Source organism: Procambarus clarkii, chromosome 2 (assembly GCF_040958095.1).
Source record: "Procambarus clarkii isolate CNS0578487 chromosome 2, FALCON_Pclarkii_2.0, whole genome shotgun sequence".
Classification (NCBI taxonomy): Eukaryota; Metazoa; Arthropoda; class Malacostraca; order Decapoda; family Cambaridae; genus Procambarus; species Procambarus clarkii.
This window is the reverse complement of record NC_091151.1, coordinates 46410306-46430305: the sequence shown is the minus strand read 5'-3', so window position 1 is coordinate 46430305 and position 20000 is coordinate 46410306. Positions and strand designations below refer to the sequence as shown.

The 20000-nt window shown below is 40.1% G+C and overlaps 1 protein-coding gene across 3 annotated transcripts in view; it reads left to right on the top strand.

Moving 5' to 3' along the window:
* Positions 1 to 20000, top strand: part of LOC123748056 (sodium-dependent neutral amino acid transporter B(0)AT3) — a 90014-nt gene that overhangs the window by 43455 nt on the left and 26559 nt on the right. For all 3 annotated transcript variants that reach the window (XM_069325267.1, XM_069325259.1, XM_069325253.1), the window contains one exon: positions 1329 to 1560. In XM_069325267.1, the coding sequence (XP_069181368.1) occupies positions 1329 to 1560 (232 nt within the window). The remainder of the gene's footprint in view (positions 1 to 1328; positions 1561 to 20000) is intronic.

The following is a 20000-nucleotide window of genomic DNA, read 5'->3' as shown; positions in this document are numbered from 1 at the left end:
TAGATCTAAATGCCTATGTGTAGAAGTGTATTGATGTTTAGCTATATTTTTTGTTTGTCATGTCAGCGACATAATAATTCGTGCATTTATCATCGAGGAATTTCCAGATGTTTATGTTGGTATAGAAACCTGCTTTGAGGTATATTAAACTTGGTGGAAAATACATGTTAAACAAATACTTGATTTTAAATATAATAGGAGGCCTAATGTTTGAGATAATAATATACTTACAGCATTTTAAAAAATGTGTGCAAAGGAATTTTAGATGCGTTAAAATATTTAATAAAAAAATATTCAAAAACTATAATAAAGTTGAATTTGACAAAGTTTTATATTACTGATATTTTCATGTTTGATGAAAGATTTAAGAATTTTGCTTCGTCAATCATGATCTGTTTTGTAATAACTATACAGTAGATCTGTGTGCGCAAATATAAAAGTTTTATGAACTGTATGGAAAAATATGCTAAAGATAAACTGTGTATTCTGTGTAATAAAAACATTTTAAATTAAGAATTATTCACATTACACTTATTGATTGGTCAATTTAAATCAATATAATTTGATTTGAATAATCATCTAAAATCTGTTTACCTTTTCTTCGTTATTTTTTTTTCCATTAAGATTGATTTAAAGATGTTTAGTTTAATTGTAGATATAATTAGTTAATGAGTATCTTTGCTGCCTCAGATTGATGATGTGGAACAGATTACCGGGTAAAATTATAAACGTCGTATCGCTGGATAGTTTTAAGCGTAGGTTATACATTTACATATATGAATTTGGTTGTATTAATAGAAGGTCTACCTAACATAATCGAATATTCCGTTTGCAGTTTGCGCGTTTGAATTATTTTCTTAGGACTCAGATAGGATAGAGAGACCATGGCTGTGTTTACGTACTTGAATGGCATAAAGTAGTGATATTAAACTGTATAGACAGTCAGGAAACATTTTGGCATATACGAAAAATGAGAAATTATCATCTAGGGTAATTTATAATTAATAATTGTCAAAATCAGAATATTTGAAATATTAATGTGTATTTGCATGTTACTTTAAACTGATTAATTAAAATGCCAAAGAAGCAGGTTTCTATTAAAAAATAAATATAATCATCTTTGATTCTCACGTAATTGGCATCAGTGACTAAAACTTACTCAAGCATTAAACTTAACCTTCAATCTAAAATCAACCCAATGAATGACTTGGAACAAAACTATAATTTACTCAAGTTCCAAAGAAAGTAGTGAGTGACCAATCAGTCTTCCAAAGATGATCCAATTCCTCTCTCCGTGATTGAAGACCGGTTTTCCCCGTCTCCTTTAGGCCATTCAGAGTCCCACCCGCTCCGAGAAGGAGGAGCTAGGGGCCCTAGCATCGCCCCCACCCGGAGGGGATGCGATTCAGGCCAGCGTCATTTCCAAGCCAGGCGACAACACGGAAGATGAACGAGAGTCGTGGGACAGCAAGTGGCAGTATCTCCTGGCAGTCATCGGGTATGCTGTTGGTCTGGGCTCCGTTTGGAGGTTCCCATACCTCTGCCAGAAGAACGGAGGAGGTGAGTACCCCAGCCTCACCGGGCTCTTATGTCTTAGCCGCAACCGAAATACAATATTTAGCAGCTTTATCAACTAGAGAAATGTTTTTAGTTTTAGTGAATATGTGGGATAAACTAAGAAAAGTAGTGGGGGGCAGATTCCAATCGAACATGCACGAAAACAGAACACACACACACACACACACACACACACACACACACACACACACACACACACACACACACACACACACACACACACACACACACACACACACACTCACACACACACACTCACACACACACACACACACACACACACACATACACACATACACACACACACACACACACACACACACACACACACACACACACACACACACACACACACACACACACACACACACACACACATACACACACACATACACACACACACACACACACACACATACACACACACATACACACACACACACACACACACACACACACACACACACACACACACACACACACACACACACACACACACACACACACACACACACACACATACACACACACATACACACACACACACACACACACACACACACATACACACACACATACACACACACACACACACACACACACACACACACACACACACACACACACACACACACACACACACACACACACACACACACAGTCCAGTAGGCTCATGAACCTGTACACCTGTTGATTGACGGTTGAGAGGCGCGACCAAAGAGCCAGAGCTCAACCCCCGCAAGCTCAATTAGGTGAGTACAATTAGGTGAGTATACACACATACACACAAATCGTAGATGGGTGTGTATACATATACACCTTATGTGTAGGTGAGTGCACAAGACATATCCTCACACTCCCTCACACACGAGGTACACCTTCAAACACATTATCACACACTTCCTCACACACCAGACATACCCTCACGCACTCATACAGGAGAGACACCTTAACACTGAAATATTAATTTTTTCCGATTCAAAAAACTCTCCAACAGTGAAGATGTCTTAAAATTTATACACACACACACACACAAAAATGGAAATCTTCTCAAAAGAAAAAGCAAAATGTGAAGAGTGACAGGGCACAAAAAAAGGACAGCAGTTCCAACAGTTGATGGCCCGCTGGTTGACGGAGTGTCTCAGTGTGCAGACGGGGTGTGAAGATGGCAGAAAAGGCAAAATATATTCCCCCACCATTTTCTCCAAAAACAGGCTTTCTGCTGTCTTGTGAAAAATAATACACTGACTTCCGTTCGTTATTGATTAACTTGTGGCATGGGGAATTTTTTTTAGATATATGTTAAGTTAGAATTAGCAATTAGGTGACCATGTTTTTTGTCACTTCGTTTCGTCCCATTTTTTTTTAGTTTTTCGTTAAAAGAGAATTAGTTATTAAGAGGGAATATTGTTTGTAATGATTGCTTGTGGATATGTTATTTATACAAGGGAAAATGTGTTTGTAATTGAAGGACAATTAAAAACAAATTAATTATAATTTTTGTTGCGTTATATTACGACTTCACGGAATGTGTTATTCGTAGATCAATGATAGTACAAAATAACTTAAAATATGCACATTTTAGCTAATATATTAAGAGCTATAAATCATTTATCCTAAATTATATTTACTCTATCTGTAAACAAATACCTCACAGAATAATTATTAAATGAACTCACATAACAGTTTTATATAAAGTTTAAATTACTCATAATATGTACAAATATTTCAGAAACAAATTATTGCTCTTTATTATAATTAACAAAACTTAGTAATCACTTACACACTCTGCGTGTTGTTACCGATGTATATATGAACTTTTTTTTCTCGAAATTCGTGGATATTCGTGTCCTTAAATTCAAGACAATGAGGGTACAAACAACGTGAGGGAATTTGTGAGGGCTATTTAAGCCGAGTAAAAGGTTTCTGGATTTTCGTAATGCTGAAGAAAGCAAGTTTGTGGCAAAGATGTGAGTGTTGGAAAAAGGGGGGAGGAAATAAAGGAGGTTGGGATGAAGAATGAAAAAAATGGAACTGAGAGATAAGGAGAGGAGGCACAGGGATGGTTATAAAATAGTCTTGGAGGCAAGGAGACGTTAGATTGTAGTCATGGAGTCAAGAGAAGGATAGATAGATTACTACCTCCTTGAGAACACTGTTTCTCGTCCCATCAGCCAAGTTATGCAACGTTGACTTTGGTTAGTACTAGGATGGGTGGCTTGACTAAATAGTTGGAGTCGTACAGGCAAGGGAGTTAGACACTGTAGTATTGATAAGATGAAAAGTATAGTTAGAAGTCTTAGATACAAAAGAAAGATTTAACTGAATTAGTAAAGACAATGGGGGAAGACTCAGGGGGTGAGTCGCAAGGGGAAGACATACATAGCTAGATTAAAGGTGTAAGACAAGAGATGAGATGGTCGAGATAGGAATGCGAGAAGCCAGAATGAGACAGACGGAACGTACATCAACATATTCGTCCAAGGCTGTCCAAGCTTCAAAAGAACCTTACCTGAGTTCATTTAAATTCTCGATCAATACCACAACTACGTAAATTATATTCCAAAATGATACACATTGGGTGCTTATGAGCATTTCAAAGCCAGTTTGAAAGACAAATTGCACTGCAACTACAAGAATAAAAGCAACGAAGCAGCAGAACCTTTCGCCTTATATAAATATTGTTTACATATATTGATTTTCGTTAAATTTTATCAGAGATTATGAATAGCAAATGAGGGAATATATATATAATAATTTGGTGAATCGTTACCATAATTAAGTTGGGTAAATTTGCAGGGTGATTTAGGGAAAGAGAGATTGTCCGAAAATAAATTATAGGAACTTGATGCGCAGACTAAAGTTGAGATCGTGTTTGAGTGGAGGAGCAAGAATCTTTGCCCGAGACGATGTGGTGCTTGTGAGTATATGTATTGCAACTAATTTAAGGTGTCTGTGAGTAAACCATACTAGCTCGTGAGGTTCTTATTAGCAATCGTATAAATTAAACTTATTATTGTAAGTAGTCCTTCGAAATTATATGAACCCCTATAGTGTTATAAATTCACAATTACACGTAATACACTGTTTATAAGTAAGCATAATAAGTAGTGGAGTTCCTGTAAGTAATCATACATTATAACAAGTTAATTTTGAGAAATAATGAGAGTTAACGAGGTTATTGTAAGTTACCAAAAGAAGAACTGAGATACGTATGAGTTATCTCACGAGGTATGCAAATTGCAGCGTCGATGTTCGAGTCTCGATGGTTCAATCGGTTGGACACAATTTCAATCACCATCCACTTAGTCTAGTTACCCGTCCACTTGTGCCAGCTTTTTTTTATACAAACATAAGATTGAAGGAAACTGCAGAAGGTCTGTTGAAATAATCGAGACAGATCATATTTATATCTCAGCCCATCATCCAAACAAAGTGTTGTGAGATTCACAACGTATAAGTCAAATACTGACCTCACAAACTACATAAGTCAGTATTTGGATTTATTATCCACATAACCTACTCAACGCTATGACTCGAAACGTGCTTCGTACACCTTCAGCCTGTAGTTTAAATACACTGTAAATCAACGTAACCAAAACAACTGACCTAACCTAACCTAGACCTAACTATACACTAACATACAATATATAATAATATTAATTTACATTCCAGAAAAAATCGTTTGTTATCATACTATTGGAAGATTCACCTTGTCAGTTGGTTGTCTGCTGAATAAAGAAAACTGCACTAACTTAGTAAATACTAAGTCAGTATTTGACTTTCGTCTTTTACTGGAGGATGGGTTGTTATATTCACCCAAACTCAATCATATACATATATGTTTAACCTGCGCTTGAAACAATTAATTGGCCCCACGTCTATTAAGTTACTTAAGAACCTAAAACATATTAATTAAGAATCTGCCGAAAGCCTATTGGTCCATTCAAGTCCACTCCATTTTTATCCATTTAAACACAATCATATATGCCTTATCAACGATTAAAACAGTCAAACGAACTCTCGTGTGATGCGTTATCAGGTAATCTGTTCCACAAGTCAACAAACCTGTTTCAACGCTTAAGTTCATTTGGAAATCTTAAGGCCACTTCGAAAATGTTTCTAGATCGTTATGAAGCAAATTGGAATCTTAGAATTTATTTTGCGACCTCTTTATGTACTCTCTGTAAATTTACAAATTTTAATATATTCACGTTTCATTACACTGGTGTTAAGTCTTTCAGTTGACTATAATCTACCTCTTTGTTAACCGCAAATTTACCTTTAATTTTAATTGCTCAAATAACAGTGTAATTAATATGTAATGCAAAATAATAGACCTAATACAGAAACCTAAGGCACCATCCGTGTGGGTTTTCCGATATTCTTTTATATTATATATATATATATTGATCTAAACCTCTGTATTATGTATTTTATCTAATACAAACTCTAACTTAATGTACATTGAAATAAATAAGTATATCTCTTTAAATACCAAGTGCTTCATATTAAATAAATTCAATATTACTTATTATTTAATAATAATAGTAATAATATTACATATTATTTCATATTAAATATTCCAGTTCCCAGTCCTCATTTCTCGCCTAAACGACATAATATATCTGAATATAACAGTTCCCTGACCTCAAATTTAAGTTCCCTGTCCACGTGTCCCAGTTACTTATCCTTATATCACAGTTTCTTCTCCCCCCTCATATCCATTTCAAGTTCAAAATGCTCATAATGGTTTAACGCTTCTAATAATAAACTTATCTTCTGAGCATCTGCACTAGATGACTAAGTAATGGTTCTTAGTCACATAGTTCAGTGCCCTCCTTAGATGACTAAGGTGGGGGCACTGAACGGGAGACTGAGCTAATGAGATTTCCTGTTCAAAGTGACAGTGAAAGTGATATTCCTGAAAAACGGGGCTGGGAAATGAAGAACAGAGTTGATGAATCTAAATGAGCAAATAATACTCCTGGTATAGAAGGAATTATCAGGGGAAAGCGCCAATCCATTACGACTATATACGTAATGGCAAGCGCCAACGACTTACGACTCGGTAAGGAGCATATTGAAAATCATGGGTGATATTGAGCTAATTATGAACTTCATATTGAATAAGTTGGAGTTGATGAGTGATTATGAGTTCATGGAGTGATTTGAAATTACATTTGTCTTGGTAAGTGATGATCATGAGCTCATGGTGTGCCTGATAATAAGTCTAATTTTGATGATGAATAATGCATAATGGTATGCTTGATAATGAATCCAAGTTTGATGAGTAATAATGAGCTAATGGTGAGAGTGAACATGAATGAAAGTTCATGAATGGTTATATATCGGAATGTGAACTAGATAGTGAATACATGGAAAATGATAAGCGCGGGTTAATCATGTGTTTATGTTACTTCAGTAACTTAATGATGTGATGCGTGTTAGTAACGCAATGATATAATGAGCGATAGTGCCGTAATGATATGATGAACGTTGGTAATCTATCAATACAATGAGCGCTAGTGACGCCATGACGTGATGAACGTTAGTGAACAAATGATATGATGAACATTAGTGGCGTTTACGTGGCTATGAATATCAACCACGAAACAACGGGTTCCCATGGCTTTAAGAGTGAGTTTAAAGCAGTTTCCCCATGCAAGAAATGGGCGAAAACATAACATTTATAGAAAACAATCATATACTTAAGTTGACAATAATTTCCTATAAGTGAACAATCAACCGGATAAGTGTGACGAATATCTTAAAAACAATAACTATTTAAATGAATATGAGGACACGAAAAACCATACAAGTGATCATGAGAAGATGAGTAAACATAAAAGTGATCATCAGAACATGATTAGGTATATACAAGAAAGTGAGTAATGGTGGCGTTACTAGTTCCAACGAACACCCATCTCTGACCTCGAGAAAGAGGAGCGGGAGCTTGGAATCGATATCCAACTCCCCAACTGCAGCTCCCAGGTGTGTGTGTGTGTGTGTGTGTGTGTGTGTGTGTGTGTGTGTGTGTGTGTGTGTGTGTACTCACCTATATGTACTCACCTATATGTGCTTGCAGGATCGAGCATTGACTCTTGGATCCCGCCTTTCGAGCATCGGTTGTTTACAGCAATGACTCCTGTCCCATTTCCCTATCATACCTGGTTTTAAAATTATGAATAGTATTTGCTTCCACAACCTGTTCCTGAAGTGCATTCCATTTCCCCACTACTCTCACGCTAAAAGAAAACTTCCTTACATCTCTGTGACTCATCTGAGTTTCAAGCTTCCATCCATGTCCTCTCGTTCTGTTACTATTCCGTGTGAACATTTCGTCTATGTCCACTCTGTCAATTCCTCTGAGTATCTTATACGTTCCTATCATGTCCCCCCTCTCCCTTCTTCTTTCTAGTGTCGTAAGGCACAGTTCCCTCAGGCGCTCTTCATACCCCATCCCTCGTAGCTCTGGGACGAGTCTCGTTGCAAACCTCTGAACCTTTTCCAGTTTCATTATATGCTTCTTCAGATGGGGACTCCATGATGAGGCGGCATACTCTAAGACTGGCCTTACGTAGGCAGTGTAAAGCGCCCTAAATGCCTCCTTACTTAGGTTTCTGAATGATGTTCTAACTTTTGCCAGTGTAGAGTACGCTGCTGTCGTTATCCTATTAATATGTGCCTCAGGAGATAGATTAGGTGTTACGTCCACCCCCAGGTCTCTTTCACGCGTCGTTACAGGTAGGCTGTTCCCCTTCATTGTGTACTGTCCCTTTGGTCTCCTATCTCCTAGTCCCATTTCCATAACTTTACATTTGCTCGTGTTGAATTCTAGTAGCCATTTCTCTGACCATCTCTGCAATCTGTTCAGGTCCTCTTGGAGGATCCTGCAATCCTCATCTGTCACAACTCTTCTCATCAACTTTGCATCATCCGCAAACATCGACATGTAGGACTCTACGCCTGTAAACATGTCGTTAACATACACAAGAAATAGAATTGGTCCCAGCACCGATCCTTGTGGTACTCCACTTGTTACTGTTCGCCAGTCCGACTTCTCGCCCCTTACCGTAACTCTTTGGCTCCTTCCTGTTAGGTAGTTCCTTATCCATTCTAGGACCTTTCCCCCCACCCCCGCCTGCCTCTCGAGCTTGAACAGCAGTCTCATGTGCGGTACTGTATCAAAGGCTTTTTGGCAGTCCAGAAATATGCAGTCTGCCCAACCATCTCTGTCCTGTCTTATCCTCGTTATTTTATCATAGAATTCCAGAAGGTTTGTTAGGCACGATTTCCCTGTCCAGAACCCATGTTGATGTTTGTTCACAAACCTAATGTTCTCCAGGTGTGCAACCAGTCGTAGCCTAATTATTCTTTCCAGTATTTTACAGGGGATGCTTGTCAGTGATACAGGTCTGTAGTTAAGTGCCTCCTCCCTATCTCCTTTCTTGAAGATCGGCACGACATTTGCCTTCTTCCAGCAACTGGGCAATTCTCCTGACATAAGTGACTCATTAAAGATCATTGCCAGAGGCACGCTGAGGGCCTGTGCTGCTTCTTTTAGTATCCACGGTGATACTTTGTCTGGTCCAACTGCTTTAGTTGCATCTAGAGTTGTCAACTGTTTCATTACCTCCTCTGCTGTCACCTCTATATCTGATAGTCTTTCATCTAGGGTAACCCCTTCCAACAATGGGAGCTGCTCAGGCTCGGTAGTGAACACTCCATGGAAACTGGCATTCAGTGCCTCGCAGATTTCCTTGTCACTTTCAGTATATGCCCCCTCTGTCTTCCTTAGTCTTGTCACTTGGTCGTTCACCGACATTTTTCTTCTTATATGACTGTGTAGTAACTTAGGTTGTTTTTTCGCTTTGATTGCAATATCGTTCTCATAGTCCCTTTCCGATGTTCGTCTTATGTTAATGTAATCGTTCCTAGCTCTGTTGTATCTGCTTCTGTTGTCCTCTGTTCTTTGTCTTCTGTACTTCCTCCACTCCCGCCTGCTGGCCATTTTTGCTTCCTGACACTGTCTATTAAACCATGGGTTATTATATTCCTTCTTATTTTTTCCCTTTACCGTTGGTATAAATCTCTCTTCGGCCTCCTGGCATTTCTGTATGACTAGGTCCATCATATCTTGGACTGTTTTTCCTCTAATTTCTTCCTCCCACTGCACTTCACCCAGATAGTCCCTTATCCTCATATAGTCCCCTTTCCTGTAGTCAGCTCTCCTTTCCCAGATCTCTTGTCCCATGGTCATAATTTTGAATTCCATCATGTAGTCAAAGACTAGGACACAATGGTCACTGGCCCCTAGAGGTATTTCATGCTCTAAATTCTCGATATCTTCTACGTTCTGGGTGAAAATCAGGTCTAATAGGCTCGGTGCATCTCCTCCTCTTTCCCTTGTGTCTTCCTTCACATGTTGTGTCAGGAAATTCCTGTCTATAACATCTACTAATTTTGCTCCCCACGTTTCATCCCCTCCATGGGGATTCCTTGATTCCCAATTTATCTCTCCATGATTTAGGTCCCCCATGATCAGCAGCTTCGCTCTCATTCTGTGGGCTAGTGTTGCTGCCTTCTGCAGTTCATCAATACATGCTTTGTTGTTGTCATCATACTCCTGCCTGGGTCTTCTACTGTTTGGTGGGGGATTGTAGATTACCATGATCACAATCTTCCTCCCATCTACTGTCAGAGTTCCATGTATGAAGCTTGTGCACTCATTGGTAACTCGATTTCCCAGGTCTTCAAACTTCCATTTCCGCTTTATTAGGAGTGCTACTCCCCCTCCCTGTCTCTGTGTCCTCTCTTTTCGTATCACCTGGTACCCTTCAGGAAAGATAGCATCTGAGATCATGTCATTAATTTTAGTTTCCACAATTGCAACTATGTCAGGATCTGCTTCACTCACTCTTTCTTTTATCTCTTCTGCTTTATTAGATACCCCATCAGCATTGGTGTACCAAACCTTGAGATTCTTCATGGAAACTCTTGTACCAGAGTTCTCCCTTTCTCTGGGGGTCTGGGGGGATCTGGGGGATGTCTGGGGGGTGACTGGGGGCAGAGGGGATCTGGGGGATCTGGGGGGTGTCTGGGGGATGACTGGGGGCGGGGAGGGTCCGGGGGATGTCCGGGGGGATCCAGGGGGTGTCTGGGGGGGTCCGGGGGGTGTATGGGGGGTGAAAGAGTTCAGGAGGGGTGCTTGGGGGGCTACTGGGGGCTGGGCTTCTAGGAAGGTAGGTAGGAGGGTCTGGGGTAGGGCCTGGGTAGGTAGGTCTGGAGTAGGAAGGGCATACTGGGTCTGAAGATTAGGGAGGGCATAGAGGGGTTGGGAGATGGCGTAAGGTTGGGAGACAGATAGAGGTTGAGAGGTTGGGAGGGGGATGGATAGAGGGGGTGGGGGGGACCTCCCACCTCCCTCGCAAGGGTGGGGGGTCACATGGAAGGAGAGGGGATGAGGAGGGGTGAGGGCAGGGTAGGCTTTGGGTGTTGAGGGGATGAGGTCTGGGTGGGTTCTTGGGGTTGAGGGGATGAGGTCTGGATGGGATTTGGGGGTTGAGGAGATGAGAGCTGGGTGGGTTTTGGGGGTTGAGGGGACGAGGGCTGGACGGGTTTTGGGGGTTGAGGTGATGAGGGGGTCCTTGGAATGTGGGATGAATTTGACTCCAGTGGGGTCAGAGGGGTCAAGGGATGTGCTGGGGAGATAAGCAGGGGCGGCTGATTTGGGAAAGGGGTGACCTGAGAAGCACGTGTGAGCTGGTTAGCATGGGGTGGATTAGCACTGGGGTGTGTAGCTGCGCTCAAATGGGAAGAGTCGTATTGTTGTTTGCTTGCTCTGTGGGCAATCTGTTCCTCCTTCGTCATGAATTTGTCAATAAATACGTTGTAGTAATTTTCGCTACCTCTGAGTAGGTGTTTGTGATGCAGTATGTAATCCACTGCCTCTTCGTTAGTGAACTGTACCAGGACAGGTCGTTTCCTGTTACAGTTGTATGGTCCAATGCGTCGGTGGACTTGCACCTCATTCCCTGCCATCTGGGCTCTCATGTCTCTCAAGATCCCCTGTAGTTCCAAATCCTCAATCTCCATCCTTTCCTGCCTCGATGGTGCCCTGGCTTCAAGTAATCCATGGATTATGATTGTCCTCTTTCTCAGTTCAGGGTCATGCTGGTGGCCCTCTCCCTGGCTGACCCCCACCCCTCCTACACCCGCTACTCCACCTACTACTACTACTTCCCCTTCCCCTGCCAAGCTTCCCTTATTCCTGCCAAATTCATTAGTAAGCCTAGATATTTCTCCTTGCCATTCTACCCTGCTCTTCCTGATTTCCTCTTGAATATAATCCATAAACTCTTGTTTGAGTCTTTGAACCTCGCCCTGTATCTTATTAAAGACTTCACTTTTAATCCCCTGGATTAGATCACCTATCCAAACATCCCTCTTCTCTACAAATTTCCCAATCATCTTCTCCACAAACCTATCTTCTTCCTCAATCATAATACTGCTGGACCTAGACGCCCTTCCTGACCTAGTCATTGCTATAATGCAACCTTACCCACAGGGGTTCCAAGTATCTTACCGTCCTGCTAACACAATAGGTGAGTGAATCTCCAAGCGTCGTCCCCGTGGTGGTAGGAGGGTTGCTGCCGGGGTGAGGTCACGCGGTCAGAGGTCGGTGAGGTCTGCTCCACACTACACACTGCCACAATACTACAACTATTTTGAATTACGCTATTTAAACTGTTTTTCTTCACTACTTTATGGCTCTGGCCAAAACTCAAGGTTTTTTCATTCACTTGTACACACTTTTTCACTTCGAAGCTGCCTGATTACCCCTCCCACTCCACTAGTGAGACAGGAGCTCCCAACCCACGTCCACCCAACACGATGGTCACAAGACAAGTGTGTGTGTGTGTGTGTGTGTGTGTGTGTGTGTGTATGTGTGTGTGTGTGTGTGTGTGTGTGTGTGTGTGTGTGTGTGTGTGTGTGTGTGTGTGTGTGTGTGTGTGTGTGTGTGTGTGTGTGTGTGTGTGTGTGTGTGTGTATGTGTGTATGTGTGTGTGTGTGTGTGTGTGTGTGTGTGTGTGTGTGTGTGTGTGTCTGTGTGTGTGTGTGTGTGTGTGTGTGTGTGTGTGTGTGTGTGTGTGTGTGTGTGTGTGAATTCTCTTGGATTAAACAAGAAATGTAGTTAGTGGTGGAACAGGTGTTAGTGGATGAGGTTGGTTAGGTTATAGTGGCAGTACGGGTAATAAAGACAGTGAGGCTTACAATGGTTGTGGTAGTGAGGGTGGTGGTGATGGTGACGGATAGATGGTTAGCTGAGCTAATGAACGCTTGCCACGATAATGACATATATAAGGTCGATTGTGAACTCCTGAACGATCCTGAGAGTGATAGAGAGCTAGAGAGAAAGAGATTGAGACAAAGATAGAACAAATGTTGTGAGAGAGAGAGAGAGAGAGAGAGAGAGAGAGAGAGAGAGAGAGAGAGAGAGAGAGAGAGAGAGAGAGAGAGAGAGAGAGAGAGAGAGAGAGAGAGAGAGAGAGAGAGAGAGAGACAGACAGAGAGACAGAGAGACAGAGAGACAGAGAGACAGACAGACAGACAGACAGACAGACAGACAGACAGACAGACAGACAGACAGACAGACAGACAGACAGACAGACAGACAGACAGACAGTCAGACAGACAGACAGACAGACAGACAGACAGACAGACAGACAGACAGACAGACAGACAGACAGACAGACAGACAGACAGACAGACAGACAGACAGACAGACAGACAGACAAACAGATAACCAGATTGTTAAGCAGACAGAGATAGAGGCAGACACAGAGGAGGGAAAGTATTGGAATATTAAAATCGAATACTCCGTGGTATTCCGTGGTACTCCGAAATCAGTCGTCGTGGTGCAGTGGTAAGACACTCGCCTGGCGTTCCGCGAGCGCTTTGTCATGGGTTCGTTTCCTGGCCGGGGAGGATTTTCTGGACGCAAATCCTTAACTGTAGCCTCGGTTTAACTCAACAGTAAAATGAGTACTTGGTTGTAAAAACGATTCTTCGCGGCGGGGGTCGTATTCCAGGGACCTTCCCGAAACGCTACGCGTTCTAGTGGCTGTACAAGAATGTAACAACTCTTGTATATATCTCAAAAAAAAAATACCAACTTATGTCTAGTTTTTACTTTGATTTGATGATTCTGACTTCGGCCAGTGATACCTGTAGCAGAGAGAGAGAGTTCCGTAAATCATACACACATGCACACACATATGCTCACGTATACATACACACACGTATACACACATTCGCGTTTGTAAATGCATCCACATATGTTTATAGTTTAGTGGGCTACATCCTCAACTTACTGCCCAGGATGCCAGTTTTTTGAGACGTTTAGGCGTTTTCCCTTTCGTTTGATACAGTCAATAGCAGTAAATAGATAACCGCGAGTTAGGCAATTGTTGTGGGTTGCATCCTGTAAAAGGTAGTCATTGGCTTAGGCGGATCTTGATTATCTTATGAGGCTTTCAGTCCTTGACTACGGAAATCATACACACATATAAATATATACATTTACACAAGCACACGCATATACATCCCCCCCACACACATATATACATTCTCACATGTACATATACAAACATATGAACATAAATACATTATTAAACATAGTAATAGACGTGATAGAGAAAAATAGATCAGGAGTCAGCATATTAGAAAGAGGATGGTTAGAAAAGTGGATTCTAAGCGTTAATAGCTCAATTTTGCAGGTTCAAATAGTAAATCGACTTTCAAACTTTAAAATGACGAATAAAAAAACTGATAGATGTAATTCCAGCATTAATCTAAGGACATGCTTGCCATCCTTATCATTAACCACTTACTTTTTAAACATTTTTTTGTGTTCTTTCATTATCTCTAAATGTCTGTACCATTTTTCATTTACCATCTCAGGCCTCGAAAGTACGGAACAGTGTCCTGCTTAAAAGGCCATGGATTTTCACTGAATGGAATGATCTTAGAAGAACTACTATTTATGAATGTTATTTAACTATTAATTCTGATTAGCGGTTTTATAAGCGTTGCTAAAAAATAGATAGCGACTGTAGGTGTTGTAGTCTATTGCGAAATAGGCAGCCAGGGCGTGGGTACCAGAAACACTAAGCAACTGATAATTAGGATGTGGATAGAAAAAAACTACTCATAGCAGAAAGAAGCCTAGAGTATGACCAATTGTAATCCCTACCAGCAAAAGACAAACAGGGCGAAGTCTTCAAAATGTTCTTTTAGAAACAGGTTGTCTAGGCGTGGCCACCAGGAACCTCTCCTTCTGACAGATTATATGAGTAGTCTCCTGGAAAAAACTCCCAGCAGAAAATACGTCTGGATGCAGCTATATGGAATCAATCTCAGCTTCAGATTACCTGGGTTTAGCCTGAAGAAATACCCAGCAAAAGGATGTTTGAGTTACACAACAACCACTCCTAACGATAGATTGTCATGATGAAACAAGTAATATAGCCACTCCCAAAGAAAAGCGTTAATAGTGTGAATACGATGATCCACTTAAGAAAAAATGTTGTCAGTTTGGAGAGACAAGCAACCATTCATAGCAACAGGTTGTCTGGGTGGGGTCTCAAGGAACCAATCCCAGCAACAGGTAGACTGGGTGTGGCCAACCGTTGCAACAGGTTGCCCATGCACCAGAGGGCGGGGTCGCGGACGATGAGCCAGACCAGCTTGCCAGAAAGGCTGCTCTCACGACAGGCCATAAACAAAGAAGAAAGTTAAGAGGCTGCACAAAGTGCATTTCGTTATCAGACGTTTCTCCTGGAGACAAGGTTATCCCTTTGCTATCGGAGTTATATGCTAATCTTGATATCTATAATTTATTAATTCATTAAATGTATTTTTATATTTGATTTCTAGATCTCAAATTTTTCGTATCTCAAAACAATCTCTCTCTCTCTCTCTCTCTCTCTCTCTCTCTCTCTCTCTCTCTCTCTCTCTCTCTCTCTCTCTCTCTCTCTCTCTCTCTCTCTCTCTCTCTCTCTCTCTCTCTCTCTCTCTCTCTCTCTCTCTCTCTCTCTCTCTCTCTCTCTCTCTCTCTCTCTCTCTCTCTCTCTCTCTCTCTCTTCTCTCTCTTTCTCATTACCCTTCAACACCTCCATTATCCTTCATTGCCTTCCCTCTCCTTCAACACCTTCTTTCTCACCATCACCACTTTACCTCTTCTCTATTTCTTTTCTTACCAATCACCATCTTGCCTACATCACCTTGTCTGTTCCTCACCTGACGCTTCCCTTGAACACGTTACCAATCCTTTCCTCCGTTCAATCCCAAATTATTATTCATATCCTTTTGAAGTACTATATAGTAATGGCTTAGCGTTTTATCCTGATTACTAATTGGTTCTCTTCCAGTCACCACCTTCCCTATCATTCACCATTTGACCATAACAATCGTAACTACACACTGTCTTCATCACTAAATAGAGTGCAGAAGTCATACTAACATTTGCATTAATTTCGAGTCGTCTTTAAAAGTCTCCGGGAAATGCAACCCATGTTTCATTTACTTTGAATTCCTACTCCCAACGCGCGCTCTCTCTCTCTCTCTCTCTCTCTCTCTCTCTCTCTCTCTCTCTCTCTCTCTCTCTCTCTCTCTCTCTCTCTCTCTCTCTCTCTCTCTCTCTCTCTCTCTCTCTCTCTATCTCTCTCTCTCTCTCTCTCTCTCTCTCTCTCTCTCTCTCTCTCTCTCTCTCTCTCTCTCTCTCTCTCTCTCTGTGTCTCTCAATATATTGCACAAAAGTTATTATTATTATTATTATTATTATTATTATTATTATATTATTATTATTATTACTGCTGTTTTTCTCTTCATCCTTCCCTTTTGATTTTCATTATCTTTTCTTTACCATCTCTTCCATTTTTCTAACCTCCTTTAATCTCTCTCTTCATGTCTCTACCTAACGAGTCTATCAGTTCCATACCTGAAATCATCTCTTCTCAACGATTTTCCATTCAATAAATACGTTCTTATTAACTAAACCCCAAAAGATGACGCAAACAAAATGAACCCGCACTCAGAAAAAGATGGCAGTTAAAGGATGATTTTGGCAGTCTCTGTTAATGATGGATTAATTTAAAAACTAAAATACTAACCGGTCAAAAACTGGTCACCGATAAAGCTGACCAGAGGTTTTATAAATAAAAGAATTGTTATGTTAGAACGACAAAGCACTTGAGTCAATCATCAGTGCTCTTTAAAATCTATGTATACGATCTCCTACGCTCAATATTCAGTGAAACAGGCATATTACACAGTTCGCTGACGACGTAATTCATGTAATGCATCTAGCCAAGAAGACGTAAATGGTAAACATGCTACAATAACTCTTCCAATTACAGTCCAGTTCTTGAGCCTCACCCCTGATCCCGAAAGTAACTTCTTCTACATACAATTTGGAGGAAAATCCGCAAACCTCCCAGTTTTTTACGAATAATCCGCAAACCTCCCAGTTTTTTAAGAATAATCCGCAAACCGCAAATCACGAATTCTCAGTGATCTTAATGGAACCCTCGGACACAATTTACAAATAAAGAACAAGTAAAACAATAATAAAAAATAAAAATAACATATAAAACAAACAAATAAAAATGTTGGATCTGAAGATAAGGCCACCAACATCGGCCTCCTCTAAAAAAGGCTGCTATCGCCGGACCAGTTTGCTAAAAACACCGAAATCCTTAACACAAACCCCTTACCCTAAAATTACTGTTATTGAGAAATCCATAGTGAACTAGCCATTCATTCCATCGTCTTGAACTAAGTTGAATTTAATATTTCTGCCTCCAGTCATTCGTTTTCCTTCTCTCTTACTATATACTATTATTAACCATTATTTTTATCTAGCTCCTTTCCTGCCATCCTTTATTTTCAACACCACCTAAGGCAAGGGAAGAAAGGATCTCACTACCTGATAGTTTAAGGAAAATATAGTTTCACTTTACCTCTCCCCTCTAATTTATGGAAACGTTCGTTTAGAACTCCCTTCTCCTGTCTCTATGGCAAAGGTAGTCAATACCTATTTCTCTATTATGTATGGAACGACCGTCACAAGCTTCTTCCCCGATTCTATTTGTCAATGATATTTAAGAACTCTTTCCTTATTCCCTGTGGCAATGATAATCTAGACCCATTTTCCTGTTCCTAATGGCATCGACAGTCAAAACCTCTTTCCAAGTTCCCTATGGAAACAGGAGTCAGTTCCCCTTTCCCTATTCCCTATGGCAACGTTCGACATGTTTCCACTTTTCTATCTTGCTATGAGCTCGGCTCTCGTCCTTCGTCTCCTCTGTTCTGGCACTGTTACAAATGCTTCATCAGTGATAACCAATATGGAAGCATCAGAATATTTGTTTTGCAATATTGTTTCTCGATCATAGCAATACTAAACGCTGCAGTCGTGGTTGTAACCATCTGGGCTTAGTCCAAAATAAACCAGATTTAATTCTACGTTTAAACTCGACAAGCTTTCGGTTGGTTAAGGCTCTGAGGAGTGATAGGTAAAACAAAAAGTGTTACAGGTAAAAGCTGGAGTGAATGAAAGTGCAGTTCACTTTGTGTTGAAAAGGTGAAATGTAGCATGAATGTTTTGTATCTAGAATGATGCTCTGTACTTCTACACTCTATGATGCATAAATTAGGGTTGTAATTGTAGACCTGGAGATGGGTGGCATTATAGGTGTTTCAGTGAATGGCGGTTTCATTCCCTAGGTTCTGTAGTGTTTTTAACTTTTGAGTTTGTTGTAGAAAGGGCATTGGTTCTGGGAAATACTGCCTTTCTTGTTTGGGAAAGATGGAAATTGCATTTTATTAACTGAAAATGTAGTGATTTAGTGAAAGTGTTTCAACGTTGGTGTTGCAGGGGACGTGTTGCTTTGTTGCCTCGTGGATAGATAGTGGTGCCGCCAGTGGTATCGACCGTCCGGATGAGGTTCAGTTGCCGGCGTGCGAGAGAGAGGGGGAGAGAGAGAGAGAGAGAGAGAGAGAGAGAGAGAGAGAGAGAGAGAGAGAGAGAGAGAGAGAGAGAGAGAGAGAGAGAGAGAGAGAGAGAGAGAGAGAGAGAGAGAGAGAGAGAGAGAGAGAGAGAGAGAGAGAGAGAGAGATAAAGGGAGTTTCATTAGTAGAGATGAGAGTCATCCATCAAGATGTCCTAGTGTCCTAATAGACCACTAGGATCTGTGGTGGAGAAAATCCTTTTTTTCCGTTTGCAATATGCATAGCGTAGTGACTATGGGGATGGTTTCATGAAAACGCCCGTTCAGAGACTCCGGATACTCAATCACAATAGGTTACGTTCAGCATACTTTTATTACAAGTCGATGATAATGACAACATAATATTTTTCAACACCTTGTGTCCCATGCAGTCACGGTTACAATAAAAAAAACATACAATGCAAAGAAGAAAATTTTATACGTCTATAAAATGTTAACTTATACATGGAATATAGTACGTATAGTGGTCACTCTGCACATTAAAAAACGAAATCTTGAAAAATATATATAAGAAGATCTTTCTTTTCCGTAGACGACATTTATTCCATTAATATAAAAAAAGTAAACAAAAATTAGGTTGTTTAAATTTTACACTTTGGAATTGTCAGCCCAAAGATATCTGTATATAGTAAAAGCAGCAACATCACTAGCAAGTCCCTTGACAATATACAAACAATAAGGATTCATCAAAGAACATAAAATTTTTACACTCCACCACATCACCACCGGAGATATTCTAACTAACGACATTGAAGTAAGATAGACACAACGATAATAGAATATTAGACATTGGTGAAGCTTTACACATTCATCAGTCTCAACTGTTAACCAACTGTTAACAAACCAGCTAATACGTACGTAATGCTAATTTCTAATTTATATATAAATATATATATATATATATATATATATATATATATATATATATATATATATATATATATATATGTATATATATATATATATATATATATATATATATACATATATATATATACATATATATATATATGTCGTACCTAGTAGCCAGAACTCACTTCTCAGCCTACTATTCAAGGCCCGATTTGCCTAATAAGCCAAGTTTTCCTGAATTAATATATTTTCTCTATTTTTTTTCTTATGAAATGATAAAGCTACCCATTTCATTATGTATGAGGTCAATTTTTTTTTATTGGAGTTAAAATTAACGTAGATATATGACCGAACCTAACCAACCCTACCTAACCTAACCTAACCTATCTTTATAGGTTAGGTTGGGTTAGGTAGCCGAAAAAGTTAGGTTAGGTTAGGTTAGGTAGGTTAGATAGTCGAAAAACAATTAATTCATGAAAACTTAGCTTATTAGGC